At 40.0% G+C, this 21,437-nt stretch overlaps 1 protein-coding gene across 20 annotated transcripts in view; it reads left to right on the forward strand.

Moving 5' to 3' along the window:
• PXK (PX domain containing serine/threonine kinase like) overlaps nt 1-21,437 on the forward strand; it is a 38,546-nt gene that overhangs the window by 2,882 nt on the left and 14,227 nt on the right. For 17 of the 20 annotated variants that reach the window (XR_014229205.1, XR_014229206.1, XM_082321953.1 and 14 more), the window contains exons 2-10: nt 9,135-9,185; nt 9,858-9,905; nt 14,516-14,702; nt 16,638-16,715; nt 16,882-16,955; nt 17,867-17,941; nt 18,993-19,097; nt 19,258-19,359; nt 20,008-20,169. Coding sequence is in view for 18 of the 20 variants with exons in the window: in XM_082321953.1 (XP_082178079.1) it covers nt 9,135-9,185; nt 9,858-9,905; nt 14,516-14,702; nt 16,638-16,715; nt 16,882-16,955; nt 17,867-17,941; nt 18,993-19,097; nt 19,258-19,359; nt 20,008-20,169 (882 nt within the window). In the remaining 2 variants the exon portion in view is untranslated. The remainder of the gene's footprint in view (nt 1-9,134; nt 9,186-9,857; nt 9,906-14,515; nt 14,703-16,637; nt 16,716-16,881; nt 16,956-17,866; nt 17,942-18,992; nt 19,098-19,257; nt 19,360-20,007; nt 20,170-21,437) is intronic. The other 3 variants (XM_082321964.1, XM_082321965.1, XM_082321963.1) reach the window with 2 other exon arrangements.

A 21,437-nucleotide genomic window follows, 5' to 3' on the forward strand; every position in this document is an offset into this window, starting at 1 on the left:
TTAAGGCCCAGGTTAGATGCAACTTTAACGTGGCAGCTGAACCAGTAATAACGTAAACCTTCTATGGGTGCTGAAAATAGCCGGTCTTCTGACTAACCAGTGAAGGAAAAGGTGAAGAATTTCAGGAAAAGCTCTGTAGACGTGGTGAAATACCATCCAAAAGACCAAAGCTTGTGTAAAATGAATAGCTTGCTTGTCTATTGTTCTAAGCAGCTTCTGTTAACTTAACTTTAATACAACAGGCTGGGTAAGTGTACACTTAATAGCACTGAATCAAGGGCTGTACTTGGCAGAGGCTGAGTTTCTGTTTCCTGGGGGTGAAGGTGAAACTAAAAAAACAAAACTGAAAACAAAACCCGAAACTACTACGTACTTACCTGAATTCTCCAGAAACCTAAGAAGGGACAAAGCTAGTATTTAAAATGTTCTTTTGAGGGTTTGCACTTTTTGCTTAGTAAGAGCATGTCAACCCCCTAGTAAATGTGGTTTTTAGATTGTTAGGAAATCAACTGCAAAGTTTTCTGATGTGCTCACAAGCTCTTTATGTTTCTTTCAAGTCAGGAGAACTCAGTTGTTCTTACTTGAGTTCGTACATCTCAGCTGGTACGTAATCTCCATGATTTTGCGTTGCAACAAAGAAATTGTCAGCTGAGGTCTTCTTTCTGCATATTTATTTCCAATGATAAGATGAAAACGATGCCTTTTCTTTTTTACAAAAGTTGTTTCCCCGGTTAAGTGTGCTGCAAGCAGTCTGAGTTTTGTTGGAATGTGCGCTTACATACAAATAATTCTACAGTGCAGTGTTTATGGAGTCCTTTTTTATTTCGAAAGCCAAATAAATGTATATTGCAGGTGCATTCCAGTGGAACCTCACTTAAGAGATTTGAAATTACGTGAGCAAACCCTGTCAGCTTCATTTTGTCTCCTGCTATATGCTTCAGTCACTAGCACTGCATAAGAAGAGAGAGTAACTGTATAACTTCCAGAGCGTGTTGGGCAGCTTTTCATAGGCATGGTTCAGCGCTCTTGGTAGGTGTCTGTACTAACCGTTTTGCAGAACATGACGTTGTTTTGTTGCCATTGCGTTCCTTGAATTCAATAGGAGTGGAATTACATCCAATATATTAAGCCACTTGCAGGTGTCTCAATGCCAAATGTTGTGCTCTGACAACAGAGGCATTTTCAGCACTAAAGCTTTAATAAATTTTGGCTGTTGAGCGTGCTTCATATCACAATATTTCATCTGTATATGCACTGTTTAAAAGTGGCTTTCTTTCTAAGCCTTAAAATAGGATGCTATTTTCTTCCACAATAATCTAGACATATTCTTTCATAAGAACTGCACATCTGTACATACAAGTTTTAGAGCACTTTAAAGCAGTAAACCCACTAGCAAGTTATGCATGTACTTCTTCTGAACGTTCCTTAATTCTTCTCTGGAGTGATTTTCCTTTTTCAGGCATTTCATGTTGAAACTGAAGTAGCGAAACAGCCAGTTTTGCTACAGTACATTGTTGTCTTAAAGGCATTTGGAAATGGAACAGCTGAAATAAATCCCTCTCGTAACATACTTTCAGAGTTTTTCGTTTTCCTTAAGCAATGATGAATGTTGACACTCATAGCTTTTAGATTAGAAAAATGTTGAAAAAGCATTTATATTTTTCCTATATTGTCCTGTGATACAAAAATGGAGCCATATGTTTCTAGAACAGTAGGATTTATTTTAAAAGCTTGTAAAGGACTTTGCACATCTGCTTTATAAGGAATTCAATCTCTACAAGGTTGCCTTTGCTTTGGAAAAAAAAAAATCATGAAGTTACTTTTAGAGGTGGCTTTAGACAGGGAGCTATTAGAGTTCACTTGTTTGAGGTTTTGGAAATGCAGTTCTTTCACTGGACATAGTAAGTATGGTTGACCACCTTCCACCTTCCCCCTCCTCCCCCAGCTTCGGCTCAAAAAGGATAGCTGTTTCATCACACCTAATTTTAGATATCCCAGTGTCCTGGTTTCAGCTGGGATAGAGTTAATTTTCCTCCTAGTAGCTGGTATGGTTCTGTGGTTTGGATTTGGTATGAGAATAATGTCGATAACACACTGATCGTTTAGTCGTTGCTGAGCAGTGCTTACACTAAGTCAAGGACTTCTCAGCTTCCCAGGCTCTCCCAGGTGCACAAGAAGCTGGGAGAGAGCACCGCCAGGCTAGCTGGCCCAGACTGGCCACAGGGCTAGTCCATACCGTATGGTGTCATGCCCAGTATAGTAACTGGGGGAGTTGGCCGGGGGGCAGCGACTGCTGCTCGGTGTCAGTTGGCGGGTGGTGAGTGGTTACATCACTTGTTTTTCCTGGGTTTTGTTCCTCTCTCTCTCTCGTCGTTTTCCCTTGCATTACAATTTATTATTATTATTATTATTATTATTATTATTATTATTATTATTATTATTATTTCATTTTATTTCAATTATTAAACTGCTCTTATCTCAACCTATGAGTTTTCTTCTTTTTGCTCTTCAGATTCTCTCCCCCATCCCACCGGGGGGAAGGGTGAGCGAGCGGCTGGGTGGTGCGTGGATGCCGACTGGGGTTAAACCACGACACCCGACCTTATGGTTTCCACCGGTGAACTTACTAAATTAGTATTGCGTTTGTAGCTCCTGCAAAGATTGCATTCAAAATACTAGTTGCCGTATCACACCTTAGTAAATGCATTGCCTTAGAGATCTTGCAGTGTAATTAGAATATTTTTATCAGCTGCTGAGTATTTCCTGAAAAATACTAAATATTTTGCTTTTCTGGTGAAGGCCATGGTGCTGCAGGGTACTGAAAAGCTGTTATTTCTCTTGTCTCTCTCCAAAGCTTTTCTTGTTCAGGACATTTCATTACATGTAAACGTGTGTCCTATTTTTTTTCTGCAGTTGTCCTACTTCATAGCTTTCACTTGTTGAATGGCTTACTCATTACTACACCAGCGATGCAGTGTGTGTGGAACTGTATAATGTCCCCGGACAAACATGTGCAGTGTTTAAAATGCAGGTAAACACCGCTGTTGCTGCTCACACCTCAGATGGTGCTGTGGTTTAACCCCAGCCGGTAACTGAGCCCCACCCAGCCGCTCCCCGGTGGGATGGGGGAGAGAATCGGAAGGGTAAAAGTGAGAAAACGCTTGGGTTGAGATAAAAACAGTTTAACGGGTAAAGCAAAAGCTGTACACGCACGCAAAGCCAAGCAAGGAATTCATTCGCTCCTTCCCATGGGCAGGCAGGTGCTCAGCCATCCCCAGGAAAGCAGGGCTCCGTCACGCCTAACGGTTACTTGGGGAGACAAACGCCATCACTCCGAATGTCCCCCGCTTCCTCCTCCTTCCCCCAGCTTTATACGCTGAGCGTGACGCCGTACGGTGTGGGACATCCCTGTGGGCAGTTGGGGTCAGCTGTCCCAGCCGTGTCCCCTCCCAGCTCCTTGTGCCCCCCAGCCCCCTCGCTGGTGGGGTGGGGTGAGAGGCAGAAAAGGCCTTGACTCCGTGCAAGCCCTGCTCAGCAGTAACAAAAACACCCCTGTGTTATCAACACCATTTTCAGCACAAATCCAAACCATAGCCCCGTACTAGCTGCCATGAGGAAAATTAACTCTACCCCAGCCAAAACCAGCACAGATGGGTTTAATGGCAGGTTGCGCAATAGCAAATAAGTACTATGCCCTGTAGCGAAGAGGTCCCTGAATCTGAGCAGCTTTCCTGATTTTGTTGCTACTTTTCACATAGGAGATTTTTCTAAATAAACATTTAAAAGAGCTTCTTACTAGAAATTGTTCCAATCCAGCCTACTTAAGTAGGGATTGTATTCATGCTTAATTAGGCTTTCCTCTCTTTAATGCTTATAAAATAAAGGCCTTTCAAACTTTTAGTTGATGTGACCTGAAGGTGACCTGGATCTTTATAATGGTTGGCTTTTCAAGCCTGTTGGATTAAACAGATGTACAGCAGAAATCTGTGGAAAAATAGACTGACTATCCTGAGCCAGAAATTTAGAGACTATTTTCTTGGGAAAACAGAATGTATTACCCAATATTGGCGAGACTCTCTATGTTTTATTATATGAATCTCTAAATTCACTACTTGTTCTTTCCTATTTTGTCTCTGCAGAAGCCTTTCTTTGCTGTTTGCTTTCTGTTTCAAGAACTAGGAAAGATGATAAACAGAAATTATTAAACACTTGGACATGCTTTGCTGTGTAACTTTGACCCAGGAATGTTAACAAAATTATCTGAGCAGCTCTGAGCTGCTGGTGCTGATGTTTTAACAAGTGCTGGAATACCACGGAATAATCTTGGTGAATTTGGGGGGAAAAACCACCTAAATGTTGGCTCTGCCTGTAAATGGGTAAGTTCAGGATAACGTTAATCCCAGGCAGTGATTGTGAAACTGCTGTTGGCAAAGGACTGGAGAAATGCAGCGTGGTTGTCACTGATCCATGTGGATGTGTGGAAAATACTCTTTTTCAGAAACTCTATCCAGCACTCTACAGTGGTAGGAAGAAGATTTTAGGAAATGACAGTGTGCAACTGGGGTCATATATCTTTCCCTGCTCCCAACCTCCTCCTCCCAGCACCGGTTTCCGCTTTCTTAACTAATCGGAGCAGCCAGGAAATGATCCCATAGGTAAAACCGCTTTGCTTGGCATCTTTAAAAATGTATATGGAACCGCTGCTGGCATATCAAGGTTGTGGCAGGAACTGGCTTGGCAGTAGTGGTGGGAAGAGCAGCGGACGTACAAACCTTACCTGTGTGGGAGTCTGAAGGGACTCAGGGAGGTTGTCTCGAGGAATGGTTTTATGGCCTGTCTTGTTGGTGGCTCCTATGTAGTTGCTGCCAGCGAGCTTGCTGCCTGCAGGCAAAATCAGTAGCATGAGGTTGTCTCTCTTCTGCAAGCTGAGACCTTTCTTTGCCAAGTAGCAGCTGCTAGGGCTCCTTTTGAAGTTGTTTGGTAAACTGAGTCATCGGAAAGATTTTGAGCCATTCATGTAGGAGTGAAAAATGCCATGGGAATTTCTGCATGAGTGTAGCTAACCTAGACATCACTGAGCCTGGCTTTTGATCCCTAAAATTGTCAGCAGGAGTGAGCTCTGGTAATTACTAGCCCTTTCTGAAGCCTTTTCCATCGTATTTTCCCGTGTTAGATGCTGCAGCTACACAGAAATGATTCTGAGTGTGCCTATCTGTTTTCCTTACGCTTTCATTTATTTCCTATGGGCACAGTCTCAGTCCCACTATCAAATCAGGCTGTCTCAGAAGAAAATTGTTGTAATTCAGATTTTTTTCTTCAACAAAACACAATTTGGCAGGGTAATAAAGGCTTTTGTGCATTTAGGCTTTTTCCTTCCAGAGTTGAAAGCTCTTCTTTGGTCCTAGGGGAAGCATATATCAGCGGTGCTAATTATAATCCCAAGACAAGCTTGTTGCCGTGCGGAGGCAATAGGAAGTATCAACTTCTCACTGAAACTCAGCGTACTGTGGTCTGCTGATTACGTGTAGCCCTGGCAGATATTGGGCATAGTGTTGTATTTCTTATCGTGGCTTTTCTACTATAGCTATTCTTTGACTTTCAATCTCGTTATCGACTTTAGGAAAAAAAAACAGAAGACCATTTAGGCTTTTTCATTAGTTGTATTGACAAGGTAGTGCCGAGGTGGCCAATTCTTCCTTCTGGTCAGCGCTGATGGAGAGAGCGTGGTGGGGACTTACCATTTCCATACAGACAGAGCTAATGACCACGTCTGGAGAGCGGTGCTGTCTTGTTTCAGCTTGTGAACCCGTGATGTACAGAGGGGGTTCGATTAACGCTTTAGGGTGCCAAAGGAGAACTGGATGGGAAATGCTCAAGTCTGTGTGGAAAAAATAGTTGTGGCCCAAATCTAGTTTTGTAATATAATCTTACTGTGAGAAGACGCTCTGAGCTCTGAGTTGTTTGTCACTAGGCTCTCCAGAAGAGACGACTGCCTCATTGATCGGAGTGGTTGTATGGAGTAAGATGCTTTGATGGTTGTCTAATGAATTTGTGTGTCCTGCCTGCCCGCGAGCGTTTTCTTGGGGTACAATAGAAAAGGTTAATCGCTAGATAAAGAGTAAGTGCTACAAGGGATTGAGCAATAACTCTGCTTCTTTCAAAATCCTAGAAAAGATGAATGACCGAACATGGTGAATCGTCACTGACGTGGTTTTTCAGAGAAACAGCCAACGTTCCTTTGAGACTTGCTGAATAAGCAGTTGCTGCAATTTTTTGGCTGTGTGTGAAGTAGCCTCTTCCTATTTCCCAAAATGCAGCAACGATCACAAACCAGGAAAAGCCACGTTAGTGGTGAATCTGGGTTTCCAGGTGTCCCCTTAATCGGTTTCTGTTGCACAGTTCCCAAACATAATCACGCTGGTTGAATTGCGATCGTCTCTGTGGACTTTTGTTAACTATTTATGAGGATTTGGGCTTCTTCTTTTGCAGGAAAATACCTTAATTATAATTTCAAATGAATAAGAGAAGAGAATATGGAGAGAGCATGTCAGGCTGACTTTCTGAAAAGAGACACTTTAACTCCAGTATAATAGTTACGTGTTTTGGTTTGTGACATCTTGGATTTCTGTAATTTCCAACTCAGCTGCTAGGACATGAAGTGTTTTAAATCACTTCGGTTTTCATGCTTACTAGTCTTGAATTTGTTCTCAAGGCTAGATGGCTCAAAATTGCTACAGGTATTTGACAGCGGTTGATGATAAAGGATATTTTAAGTGAATTTTAGAAAATGGAATAGCATTTTTGCCTGAGCAGCATTGTGCTTTGGAAGGAAACTTCAGTAAATAAATTCTGGATTAGTTAAGGTTGAATACACAAGGTAATGCCATCTGGTAAGTGTTGACTTTGCATCTTGTCTGGAATAGTCATAATTCGTGATTAACACTACTTACTTTTCATGGTGGTAAATGTTAAATGGGAATTTAATTCTACGGAGGGATTCTCTGACGTGCTCCACTTTGTTTGCATCCAATAGTATGTTTATATTCTTCAGTATACAAGCTTTTAATTTAACTTCATTTGAAAGAGGAGAATTAGATCTGTGAAGGCAACTTCCAAAACCAGAAGATGCTTCACAGTACCTGAAAGAAGTTACTAATAAACGCCTGTAGTGGATTTTTACTGTGAAGCTGAATTTATAATACTTCATGGATCAAACACTCAATTAATTGAATTACCTAGCTGGTATGCAGGTACCTGCCAGATAGAGTTAGCGTTACAGAATGGACAAATTTGGTATATAAACTCGAGGTGCTGGAAATGCCTTTGTTTATTTGTTGTTATTTCATTATTGTCTATTTGTGATAATTTGGAATGCAGCATTAATTTTAATATCTGAAAAAATGGTGCATAATGCTCTGATCTGTCCTTTTTCTTTGCGTAAGACTCCTATTGATGTAAGCAGTTCAGCAAAATTAGGTGGCATTTGAAATCGAAAAATTATTCAGCACTTTACATAAAATACATTTGAAAGTTTGTACCAGGGTGAATGAAGTCATCTGAGCTGAATAACAAATGATTAATCATGTGATGCTTGCTGCACTGCAGGCAGTCACTGGGTGGGTACTCACGCGTCGCTTGGCACAAATGCAAAGAGCTTTTTGCGTGTTCCAGCTTAGAAATACCGTGAGCCATGGCTTGAATTTGTATTTGTTTTAGAATTTCTAGTTCTCGCTTTGAATGTTGTAGCTGCAGGTGTGCAGTGCGACTGAGCGTGTTCAGTGAGGAAGGCCGGGGGGTTTAGTGGTACTTTGAGCACCGGCGGCGGGTCCTGTCACCCCTGGCCAAGCGTGGCAGAGACGATGAATATGCTTAAAAGGCGTTGGGGATATAGGCCTCTTCTACAGCATCAGGCTGGTACAGCTGGAAGGAAAGTGTAAACGCATAGGTACCTGTGTGGCTTCTTCCCCCTCTTCTGACTCTGGGTACTCTCCAGCTCTCTTCAGTGTTGAGAATTGCATTTTCTCAGGCAGCACCTTACTTTTTGGCTCTCCGTTTTCATGTTTTTCAATGTAAATTACGTGGCCATGGAATTATCTGTGTAATAAGACTTCGAAAACAGCTGCATTTATAGAGCTTTGGGTATGCAAACGGTAAAGGAAGTATCTGTTACTACACTTAGTCCACATTAATTCTATTTCCTTGCTAATTAAACAATACCTAAAATGGAGATTACAGGCTTTCTAGGAAAAAGGACTTGCCTCATTTATGATCCTTGAAAAGTGTTTTTAGAGCTGTTTTCAAACTTAAACAGAGTAGGGGTAAACAAAATCCCGGCTTCCTTGAAGTATGTCTGAGTAGGTGTACAAAATACGTGGTATCTATTCTTGAGATAATTAGATAAATCTCAAATAATGCTATTGCTGTATTGACCAGGTATTAGTCTACAAAAGGTACAGTGGAGCTTGAGATGAAGGGAGTGAAAAGAATTGTGCTTTATGAATGTAATTGTGGTGGGAGAATTATTAATTCTTAAAATTTAAAAATGGTTTACTGAGATTTAGATATATCTGCATAACTAATACATAAATAACTAACATTAAGCATGTATTATAAATGAAGAATTATCATCATGAGAAACTGATACGTCCTAGTTACTCAAGCACAGCTGAAAGCTTTTGTGGTAACCTTTCTTGTACAAAAATAATTAGAGGTTGGGCAGCTGTAGGTATTTACTGGCATTTTATTCTGTTATGATGGCAGCAGTAGTTCCTGGGGGCTACTTGTTAGATATCGGAGGTGAGGTGAGGAGAGGTTTCTTCAGCTGTTGTTGGTAGAGATGTGTGGTGAGTATGCGCTTACTATATTTTTCCTTAACTAAATGAAACTGTTCAAGTGCTTCACAGGTCTGCAAGCTCTTGGACCTCTCTTTGTCTTCTACTCCGTGAAGCAGAGAGAGCTGCTAGTGATGGGTCTGAGCAAACCCAGCTCTGACCTTCACCTCGGCACTTAAAATCTGGATCTGAATTTTCTGTTTCTATGTTTCCTAATTGGATAGTGGTCATATTTGGAGAAGTTCCTATTAACTTTCTTCAGCTCATTAGTTCTCATTTCTAATAACGTTTTCCTTTTATTAGGAATACATAATCCGTGTTCAAAGAGGAGTTTCGGCAGAAAACAGTTGGCAGGTAATTTCTTAAACTGTGGTTCACGTAACCAGGATGCCTTTTTAGGAAGAATCTGAAAATTGTCTCTTCCTAGCTTTTTAAATTTGAGCTGGAGAGGGAAATGTTGGTTTGGAATTGAGAACATGAAGCGCTCGAATACTTTTGGTCAAAACCTAAGAGAAAAGCAGTATCGCTGCCAGCTACAGAAGGCATGTTGTCTGCTGCTATTGTGAATATTCCAGGAAAAATGCCTGTTATGTGTTACTGCTGTGTGTTGGTATGACCATCGTTTTTAAATCTTAAATGCCAGTTTGCCTTCCGTAGTGCTAAAATCACAGCCTTACTGATACATGACCAACAAAACCTAGAAGTAGTAACGAAAATGACTATGAAAAGTTGTTGTATCTAATATGGCAAAAATGCTTTGTTTGCAGACAACTTTGCTCACAAATATTTTTTTTTAAGCTGTTTTAAGATAATGTTTAGAAATGCATTTTTGTTCTGGTGAAGATGCGATTAAAAACTCTTTGCTCTCTGGCAATGTGACATAAATCCAGCAGTTATGCATTTGTACAAAAATGGTTAAAAGAAGAAGATTATAAATGGGAATTACTTTTCTCTGATGGGATTTTGAAGAGTAAAATGCTAATGGGAAAAGTAATGTTTCCTGAACTTTGTCTTTATATTTTGCAGATTGTGAGGCGATACAGTGACTTTGACTTGCTTAATAATAGCTTGCAGGTAACTTTCACCCTTGGTATATAAATATAAAATGTCATTTGGAAGGATATATTTAAAATGGCTTGTGATATTTTTATATATTGTGGTGAAGAAAAAATACAAATTCACATAGTTGTAAAGAGAAACTGTGCCTTCAAATGTGACTTGAATGTATGCTTTTTTCACACTTATGTTTTCTCTTGTAAAATTTTAATTTTAGCATCAACAGGACCAATTTATACAGAAATGGAGGAAACTGGCAGATAGTGAATCTTTCCCTTCAGTACTGTGACTTGTTCCGGTTTTATGTGTTATTATTTGTTCCTCCTTTGATTCGAAGAAAGCCAAGGCACATACCAACCTTGTAAATTCGGCATTGAAGTGCTATGGGTCTCATTATTTAGATTCGTCTAAAAGCACTACCAGATGCTGCTTATCATGTGATGGTTTTCTGTATCACTGGAAAGTGTTCCTTAGTTAGACACTGGACTTCCTGTGTGTTTTCTTTTGCTTTTTAGGACAATTATTTCTTTTTAGTTTGTGTGGGAAAAAGCAGGGTATATGAGTGTGTTTGGGCAAAGGGGGGGAAGCAGCAGTGACTAGCATCTACAGGAGTGAAACCTGTTACTCGAGATTTCCCTAGTACTATGCAAGCAAGATAAAAAGTGAACGCTTCTGCGATTTGAGGATAGATTTTTGTGACTTTGAAAAATTTTTCCCCTGTTAAATGTTGTGTGAATTCAAGAGCTTAATACTGCTTCCACCACCTCTCCCCCCCATCCCCATCAGATCAGCTATCTGCTTGATGAACCTCAGTGAGCAAAAGCATGTAAGGATGCTGGATTGTGCGCTCCGATAGTCTGCTATAACTGATTCCTATGCTAGAAGGTGGATGGGGGAGCAAATTAGTCATAATTCACCAGACGTAATATGGTGGCGTTGTGGAATTATTTTATTGAATGTGCAGTAGCATGTAGGAGCTTTTATCACAACCTAGAAACCTCTTGTGTGATGTGCTGAATAAATGCAATACAAAGATGTCTCCCGCTCCAGAGAAATCCAAGATTTAAGGTTAGATAAGTACCCATGGGAACACAAGGAAATGTGATGGTACTAGTCTGTCACAGTACATCGTGGTCATTGTAGTCTTAACCATAGTCAAGTTTTGATAGAGATCACAGAGAGAGAATTTTAAGAAAGTTTTAAAAAGAGCTCACTTTTGCAGCCACCTATAACAAGCTCCTCTTAACCGTGGGGAATAGAATGTGTTAAGGCATGAAAAAGCTTTGTTGCCTTCTCGTTTAACTTTCAAATGAAGCAGCTTTAGTTGAAAAGACAATGGACCTTTAAGACTTAAAGTTTAGAAATGGCAGGTACTGAAAGGTTAGGCCTAGGCAGAAGGCCTAGAAAGTGAAGGTAAATAGGTTAGGTATGATGTAGTACAGAAAGAAAAGGCCTTTGTATCTGAGACAGAGGTGAGTGATAAAAGTAGAGGGTTCAGGAAATTATTTGACAGCAACTTGCAGAGTGGGACAAGGAGGAATTTGAAATGAGAGAGAGATTTTTGCAGCGCTAAGATACGAAGATCTGGGACAAAAATGTCAGCTGCTTGGATGGCTGGAAAAGATCAAACAATCATCAAGACATACCTCTGACTTGGATAGGAGGGTATGCAGAGGGTGGCTAGCTTAGCAGGCCATGTTCATTAGCACTTGGTCTCCTTCAGTGAAAACTACTGCTCGCCCCTTGATGTTCAAACTCCTGTTTCTGCTTTCCACAGTCTGGAAAGGCAAAGATGTGTTTCTGCTTGGAGACAGCCTTTTCTGGCTAGTACAGAGAGCCGCCCTAAGAGGTGTAATTCTTCATTACGTGCCCAGCAGAAGGGCAAGAAGAGAGTTTTAAGCCTTTATCAAAGACGCACAGCTCTGCTTTTGACAAACACCACTGCTCCTCCAGCCTAGTGCCATTTGCCAGGGCTTGAGAGACAGCAGACAGTAGCTGGCGAGAAGCATGTTAAAATTGCTCTTTTCTCCCACTCTTTTGGAGTTGTCTTATAAATTGCTCTTTGTGATGTTTGAAGTTTTCTGAGCCATTAAGACATGCAATATTCCTCAGTTCTTTCCATCCAGAACTCTAAGCAACAATATTTCATCACAATATTCAAGTCCCATGACTTGTTTTGAAACTCTTTAAGCTCTCATCTTGTGTGTATTGAAATTAGAGTAAACGAACAAACAAAACTCCAAGCAAAACAAACCCCCCCCCAATCCAGTATAAAACAATAAGTAACAAGCAAACACCAAAACCCAATCTCCTTCCTTCAAAACTAAAATGTTGCTGGAAAAACTGCTGGAGCTTCTTTTGGGTGTTAAGCTCCAAGTTCTTCTGGTTCTTGTGGCATACTTGACCTTTCTGTAGGTTTGGGTGGTTGCGTTTGAACACACAGCTGCAGTTGAGTTGGAATGCAACTTTTCTGCTATTAATCTTGTGCTGCCTATGCAATAATAGTAAGGATTGAGAATTTCCAAACTGCCTAGGTGAGGGGATGCAGTCCTACCAAACACATTGGCAATAATGAGAGGTGTACACCTCTGCCCCTGATCTGCATCCGAAAGTTTCAAGCCGGATTCCCTGAACTCTTAGCTGTGTACTGGATTGAAAAGCTCCTTCCAGACCATCCTGCATTTCTTCCTCTTCGCTTATTTGACAGAGATGTGAAGAGATCATTGGCTTCCCTTCTGTTAAGTGAACTACTTGTACAGTATTTGCAGCAAGCTATCTGGCTTTTGTGAAGCATTTTATTGCAGCTTTTGACCAGACATTCCTGAGCAGGCTGTGGTTTGAAGATAAGAATGTTAATTCCCAGGTTCTTCTGTGGTGAAGCCCATCCTGGCCCCAGTGCGGAGCTGGGGCCGCTGAGAAGGACTGCTCATGTTTGAAAGGGTGCGAGGTCTTTGCAGGGTCAGGACCTCAGTGAGGTGTTCTTCTGTGGCAGGCAGTGTTCTCACTGGGCTGTGTGTTTTGGCAGATAGCTACAAAAACTTGGGGGTGAATGTTAATTTCTGCTGAAAATAGCAGAAACCACAACTAATAGTGGTTTGAAAACACCTGAACTAGAGTCCTTTTCTCTCTGATGGTAGCTAGCTGTCAGGTTAAGGAGGTAAAGGTGATTATGATTTGACATGTTTTTCAAGTGAGTAATACCAGAAATGGATTTAGGTTTTGTTTATAAACTTGTTTTTGAATTGAAGTAAGAGTGGTCTGCCAAATGAAGGTATTGTATGCCTCTGCTGTTACAGCCAGTAATTCACCAAACTAGTTTTAAGTGGTATATTGTTGCTTTTGTGTTTATTCCTGGATATATTTCCCCCCGCCCCACCCCCCTGGGTGTAAAAGAGCATTAACAATGCTCAGTGGATAGGATGATTTTTATTAACATCTTCTGTAATTCAGGTGTAGTTACAGCTCTTTTTCAGCCCATGATTTGCAGTTAGAAACAGGAGAAGTAGAAGTGCTAAGGTTAGGGGAGGACAACTCCTGTGTTCAAAAGGAGGAGGGAAAAAAGGAAAGGGATAGCTACTTCTGCCCCATTTTGTTGAACTAATCATTTACTTTTTCCACTAGTTAAAATGAAAGTTGTTCAAACACCCAAAGTCCCAGTCTTCTCCCTGGTGAACTGTTTGCTTTAGAAATGAGGTTATTGCATCTGGTGTAATTGATTCCTGCAGTACACATTTCTTAAAGATAACTCCCATGGAGATTCAGCATACCCAAGGCAGGTGCTTTGATCTGCAGGACAACAACGTGTTAACGACATGAAAAATTTATTCTGGCAATTCACGTGACATAATTGAATGTAAACACTGTGTGCAACCCAGTTTTGTCTTCTAAAGATGATCTCTTTGATCTGACTTACATAAGGCTTTGAATTTCTGTACATTTTTTCATCATCCTATTTCGAAGTATTTCTCTGATTTTATCTGTAATTTTGGATCACTTATGTCAACATAAAAGAACTACTGCACATCCACTGGTAGACTGCAGCTATTTCTGGGTTGAAAGATGTATAGCTGTTTAAAAACACTACAGTGACAAATTCAGAAGAGAAAATGGAAAAGTTGCACCATCTTTGAAATTACAGATTTAAAATGCTGACGGTAGGTGCTTTAAATTACTTATAAAGGCAGTAGAGGCAAAGGCAAGTTATTAATCTGCACTTCATGAAATAAGAAAGCATAAATCTTACCCGGAGAAAATGGTAAACTATGAATTGTTTTTGTGCTGTGGCAGAGGTATGTTATGAGGATTTGGCTGAAAATTGTAGCCATTTAGTATCTGAAACTTTTGCGTAGTCATCTTAAATGCATGATTCACTAGCAAAAATTTATATCCTCGCGTTTTCAGTGTCATTCCACTTACTAATCTCTTCACAGTGGGATGCAAGCTGTTGTCTGACTAGCTCACCCTGATAACAGTACTTAGAAAAAACATAAAAGCTTGTATATACACAGTACAAAAAGAGTTATCCAGTAGTTAGCTTGCTGCTGAGAGTCTTTTACTTTCTGGATTGCTGGTTTATATCCCTCAGGCATTTTGAGAGCAAGGTTAGTAACTTTTCCTCTCTTTTTAAGATCTCAACTCTAAGTCTACCTCTTCCTCCAAAAAAATTGATTGGAAATATGGAGCGTGAATTCATAGCTGAAAGACAGAAGGGACTCCAGGCCTATCTCGATGTAATTACTACCCATCACATACTGTCGAACTGTGAACTGGTAAAAAAATTCTTGGACCCAAACAACTATTCTGTAAACTACACTGGTAAGTGAGGAATTGCAAAACTGCGTTACAGTTTCACTTTAGCGTGTGTGTGTATCTTCCATTAATGCTGGCAAGGATTTACACTGAAGCATGGGGGGGCGGAGAGGAGAACAGCCTTCAAAATTATCATACTGTGCATGTGATTAATTCTGCTAATTTTTCTCCAGCTCTGTGCATGAATCAAGCTGCGATTGTCAAATCTAAATATTTTAATTATTTTACAGAGGAGTGATGGGGGTCAAGATCTGTATAAGCAGAACTTGGGGGAGGGGGGGTGGTGAGAGCGACATTTACTTTTTCAGAGTTCGTGATAAAAGGGGAGGGTTGGTGTTTAAAAATTATTTGCCTACCAGAGTGTAAGGTGGAGTTAACGGAACGCAGAGCTGACAAACCTAAACCAGCTGGTCTTCTGAACACTGAATCTTGCGTTCGTCATGGTTCTGAGGTTTTTCAAATCAACAGGAACAATTGCGGTCATCTTGTCTAGCTCCCACTATCACTTTGGGTTGTGATCCTTCCTAGAACTAGTTGTTTGAGCTAGGTTGAGTACTTTTTCAAGGCTTGAGTAAGTCACGCACCCTCTCCCCCCAAATACTGGAAAATCACTGCATCCCTTAAAATGATATCCCAGTGATCAGTTCTCTTCATTATTAAATATTTCTTTGAATTTGTCTGACTTCAGCCATTGGAAATTGTTAAATATTTGTCTTATAGACTGAAAAAACATTCCTCTTAGGGATGAAATGCACTCCGCAGATTTAGTTCATGGGCAAACTGACTCTTTGCAAAATGCAAAACTTGTTTTCATAAAAGCAGAGCCTACTGAAGCAGGAACTTACTGCTTCCTTTTCACTTGTCTTTTTGCTCTCCCTTTATGTAACATTCTTGTGTCTTCAGCTTCAAAGTGCAACGAACATTTCCCGGATGTTTATGATAAGCTGTGGAGTTGTAAATTACTAGTAACTCTTTAAGGATACAGTTTGTCTGGCTAATGCTGAGCAAGCAATTTAAACCCTCAAGGAGACACTGTGACTTCTGTGTTAATTTTGAGCACTTTCATCAAGATTGTTTTTTCAGCAAGTTGCTGGGAAGTTAGTAGCAATCAAGTCATTGCCTAGGGTCTTTGGAGACACGATCGATTTTGTGATTTCTTAAATATTGGAGCAGTGAGCTGATATTTATTGCGCTGTTCTCTCTCTTTTTCCAGCCTATTTTTGGAGAGAGAAGATACAGTGCAGAAAGATCAGTGCATCCCTACCTTTTTGCTGTGTTTCTATGCCAAGATAAGCCATGTTAGAGAAAACTCTTGTTGGCATGATTCCCTTTCTCCCCCTGCTGTCACCACTTCTCACTGAGATTTCCCCTCAAATCACTTCATGAATAAACCAGTTGTGTTCCCAGCTGTGGGAGAAATCAGTAACCAGAAGGGTGAGCCCCCCCTCAAATGTGTGTTGGATCACAATAGCTAGCAAAATACCTTTGCCTGCGCAGAAAAGGACAGAGTAACACACAACAAAATAGAACTGATTAATTTACGTGTAGTAATGGCAATGTAGATGCACATGAAAGAGATGTAAAAGTTAGCGCTTTTACAGGTATAGCAGAAACATTTTGTGATCTAATGTGGTGTGGGAAATCTTCGCTGTGAGCATTGGATTTGGACTTGCAGATGTAGATCTAGTACAGATAGAATGCAAACTCAGTAAGCTAAGTTTTTTGAAGGCAGTGCTTTCTCTGTTTTCTCTGTGGATTTGAGTTCTCAGGTTAAAAATGCAAATGCCCTTTAACTGTATTTTTTATCTGATTTCCTTTTAAAGTGATTTTGCTGACTTTCAGTCTGAATTCCTGCAGGCTTCCTTCTGGCATTGAACCTTACCTAACATGTGGATAATCATCTTAAACAGTCTCTTAAAAACTTTTTTTTTTTCTTTCCAGAAATTGCCTTACAGCATGTTTCAATGTTCTTCCGATCAGAGCCAAAGTGGGAAGTGGTAGAACCATTAAAAGATATAGGTAAGAAAAGCATGTACGCATGAAAACTTGTCTGATTTTTTGTTCCCAACTATACGAGTTGTCCTAAGATTACAATACTATCTTTGCTTAGAGACCTTGTCCTGCCTGTAAGCTGTATCATTTAGTAGTGTTTTAATTAAAGCTGTTGATGACTCTTCTTTTGTAGGGTGGCGAATACGTAAGAAATATTTCTTAATGAAGATTAAGAATCAACCAAAGGAACGGCTCATGTTAAGCTGGGTATATATACTTTCATCTCATACTCAAGTCTTTCTTAATGAACCTAGCTTGTTTCATTTATATTGACTACCATGCGGGTGTGACAGAGAGAGAGACTTAAGAGCTCAGGCTTTGAAAGAGCCTTGAAAGCCCTTACGTGGATGTGTGGTGTGGGAACTTCTTACGTTTCTTTCCTCTGGTGGCAAATCCAGTTTGCAAGTTGCTGTGCCTGGTCATTTGTTTCCATTCCTGCACCTCTGTTTCTTCAGTTGTAATGATGTAGCTGTTGACCATAGTATAAATTTGCTCACTGAAAAAAACAAGGTGATCCTTTTTAAAGTGGTGGGTTTCTGTACTCGGATCTTTAGTTTTACTGACAAACAAATAGGTGAGAGAGGCATGAATTGCTCCTTTAAGGTAGACATGGATTGACACCAAATAGTTTGTTGTTACTAAACACTTGCCTGTGTTCCTGTGCTGAAATGTGCTGCCCTCTTAATTATATCAGCATAGCTGTTTGTGAGACTTCACTGGAGAGCGGATATCGCTAAAGCCTGCAGTAGGAGGGAAGTTTGGTTGTTTTTTTTTTTTTCTGGAGAGGATGAAGGTGGGAGTTTAAGCCTTATCAGTTCACAAAGCACACAGTCCGCAAGTTTGGGGTTGACAAAGTTCATTCAGCGGTAGTAATGCATGTCAGATACAGGGGAGGAAGGAGGCAATAATAGTTATTTACTCTCAGACACTTTGTATTGTGAAACCATGGCCTTATTCAGCCTCTTCAAGTTTCATTCTGTACGTGTAATTTCCTTGCTTGCTCTTCAAAACATACCTTCGAGCAGCTGTCTTAATTTGTGAGAGCAGAATATAGATCGCATTTTCTTTATGGAACGTAACATCTATTATGATGCCATTCTTTTCCTATTTATTTCCAGGCTGATCTTGGCCCTGATAAATACTTGTCTGACAAAGACTTACAGTATGCTGTGAAACTTCTTTCTTCCTGTTCTGTGAGTATTACTTCAAGACTTTTAAATTGTGCCAGCTCAAAAGTGCTTGTCAAGGACTGATCTTGCAAAAGCACATGTAGCCTAATAGACATAGTTTGTAATTTTAAATTTAAAGATGTGCGAACCTTTTAATTACATTTTCCACACAATACGAGGTAACATGTTTTCAGCACAAATAATAATCCTGCAGGATTATTACAGGAGATGGAGCTGTGGTTAACTCTATTTTTTTATTCTTGTGCGGTAGTGTGAGACCATGAGCTTTTATTTCAGCTCCTCAGCACTTTTAGGCTGTTAGGATAGTGCTGTCTAGGTGTAATTGCTAACCTGTCTTTAAGGATGGTAAGCATGTGAGGGACTGGATGAAAAGGATGGTATTTAAACTGGTAAACGTCTGTGCAGTCTTGGAACTCAGCAGATGCACACAACTAGAGAGGCTGAAAACTAGGCTTTTCAACCGCCAAACCAGACTGAAACTGATGTATTAAAATAGGACATGAGCAAGGGGTCTCTTCCTAACTTGCGATTTCAATTAAAGAATGTGTTGCATGTGTAATTTATTTCCAACTGTGCTGTCTCGTTTGGTTTCACAAAGTTGCAGGAAGTCGTCATAATAATTCCTAAAGGCATAAAACTGTTATGACAGCTATTAGTGCCGAGTTTCCTTATGTGCCATAGTTGTATAAAACCATGAATGAATTTACTAGCTTAGCATGACTTAAACCTGCAGTAAAGCTGCTCATGTATAAGTATTAATGGGGCTGGATTCTTCATTTGTCTAAACTGCCAGTCTGTTTTGTTCAAAAAAGATGGTGGATTTTTTTTTTTTTTTAATTATTATTTATGCGGAAATTGAACAATGTCCTTGTGAAATTTTCTTTGCATTTACTCCAGGTTAAGACTGAATAACTTGAGCAAATGTCACTGACAGAATCCAATTTATTAGTTTAAACATACAATTCAGGCAGGTCTTTTCTTACTTGTGAATCGAGGAAAAATGAATTACAGAATCTGTCATCTAAAACTTACCTACAGTTTCTTCTTTTGGTAGCATCCCTATATTTACAAAATCACTTTTGCCACTGCCAATGAATCTTCAGCGCTGGTTATTAGACCATTCAGTGAAAAAGGGACACTAAAGGACCTTATTTATAAGGTAACGTCTCCTTCCCGCCACCCCCAACTCAAATGGTTGACTGTTTGCTGGAATGACCATAGTACGTCTTTTATAAAACTGTTTACCATCTATTGCTAAGCAAACTAAGACAATCACTGGCTTTTCTGGGCATGATACTTGATGTGTATTTCTTTTAAAGGCAAAGCCAAAAGACCCCTTCCTGAAGAAGTATTGCAATCCTAAAAAAATTCAAGGTCTTGAACTTCAGCAAATAAAAACATATGGAAGGCAAATATTAGAGGTATTTTTTTTCTTTTTGCTTTATTTACCAGCCTTTATGATTACTTATATTTTTGAGGCCAACTGGTTTAACTAGAAAAAGTAGACAAACTTTTGAGCACACAAGCTTTATTTCAGCAGCAGACTTCTAAGCTAAATGGAAATTGAGATTAGCTGCTGGGAGTTGAATTTAGATAGGTATGTGTGAGGCTGTTTCTGACCCCCAAAAAACCCCAGCAGTTGGTACGTGTGGAGCTGAAGTGGGAGAGAGGTGATAATGTCATTTCTTCCTTGCAGGAAAATGGAAAGAAGGAATTCATAGCGTGCAGAACATGTGCCATGAAGTCTTTGTCATTAATGTGTTTTTCAAATTTTTATTCAAACTGTAATATTCAGTAGAATTGTGAATTTTAGTTTTCAGATCTCTTTGGGAGGTGTCTATAAGCCTGCTTTGAGGGTCAGCATCAAATGTTTGTTTTGTGACAAATGTTACTGGTGAAATGGAAATGAATAGTCAGCCAAAGATGATGTAGATAGAAGATCAAGTTGAGCAAGAATTCCAAACAGGGGCCTCATTTATTATGTATCTGCTTTAGTATTGGAGCATTTAAGATCTTGAGATCATCAGGGCACCTTGTGACAGTGCCTCTGTCTTGGGATTTTTTTTCAGGTATTAAAATTCTTGCATGAGAAAGGATTTCCTTACGGCCATCTTCACTCTGCCAATGTGATGTTGGATGGGGACACCTGCAAGTTACTGGATCTGGAAAATTCCTTGTTGGGACTTCCATCATTTTATCGATCATACTTTTCACAGTTTCGGAAAATTAATGTAAGGTTCAGACAATTAGTTCAGCTGACTCTTATGCATCCCTTTATCCTCAACTTCTGTTTGTGGAGAGCTGACTAGAATGAAAAAAAAACCTCTCTCAACCCTCTTTCTTTAATTTGATCTTTTCTTCATCAAATCCCTTTTCTGCTTCCTCCAAATCACTGTCTGGCTGCACAGAGGTTTTGTTGCAGCACACTGGAGTGAGGCTGAGGCCAAAGGTAAGCAGGTAGAAGGGGAGTGCAGGTGAGTGTTTTCATGACAGCACTGCTGGCACAAATAGAGGTAAACTGCAGTTAAGATCTCTTCCCACCCTGGTCTTGTATTTCATAGGAATGTGCATATTGTCTACCACACTTTTTCACTTGCATGTCTGTACAATGCGCGCAGCTTATTGTTTGGTCTTAGCTGGGGGTAGTAATCAGCCTTGTCTTGGTGGATCCTGTGAAAATTGATTAGATGCTTGCAGATGTCTAGCTATTAAAAGCTGTTTTTTATTTTTTTGAAGGGTGTCTCTTAACTGCAGGCTTACAAAGCAAAATATTATCTTCCTAAAAAATATGAAAACAAGTTTACCCTGTTGCAGCAATACAGTCTTTTAGCCAGCATCTTGCCCTGCCTTTAAGTGCTTATTGTCATAAATTCCGTACAGCGTCAGGAGACAGCTGCTTGCTGACCTTGCTAAACAAGTTCTACTGTGTTGTCAAAGAAACGATCAAAAGTTCATGGTTACTCCAAATCTGTTAGTGCCATCAAAGCTCTAAGCCCCTTCCAATAAGAGGAGCCATTTCTGTTTAAACATGATTCAAAAATCTCGGAATCTGCTGTCTGGGAGCTTAGCATGTATGTACAGCTTGTACAAACTTAAGGAGGAGTGAAAGAGACTCTCCCAGGTTTGTTTGGTATGCATTTTTGCTGTCTTTTTATCTACCTCCCTGTAAAGTGACAGCTGGTCATATTATGGATCTCATTTTTTGCTGTTGGACTTAGCTAGGAAAATGTGCTTGGTTGCAGTTCGTATCAATGTATGGCTCTCTAAACTGCTGTGTGTGAAAAGAGTTTACTACTTTATGCATTTATACAGAACATGACTATACTGCTATCCCATTTGTATCATCACGTACAGAAAGATGGGCCTCTTTAGCTTGAGGCGTGAAGATTTCATTTGAGCTAAAGTTAGGCAGGGAAATGGTTGTGGTTAGGAACTCTCTTAATGGTTCCTCTTTTCTGTCTTCAAATGCAAGACCGCTCTTTTTCTTTAATGGGTTATC

The sequence above is a fragment of the Platalea leucorodia genome (assembly GCF_965183815.1).
Source record: "Platalea leucorodia genome assembly, chromosome: 9".
Taxonomy (NCBI): Eukaryota; Metazoa; Chordata; class Aves; order Pelecaniformes; family Threskiornithidae; genus Platalea; species Platalea leucorodia.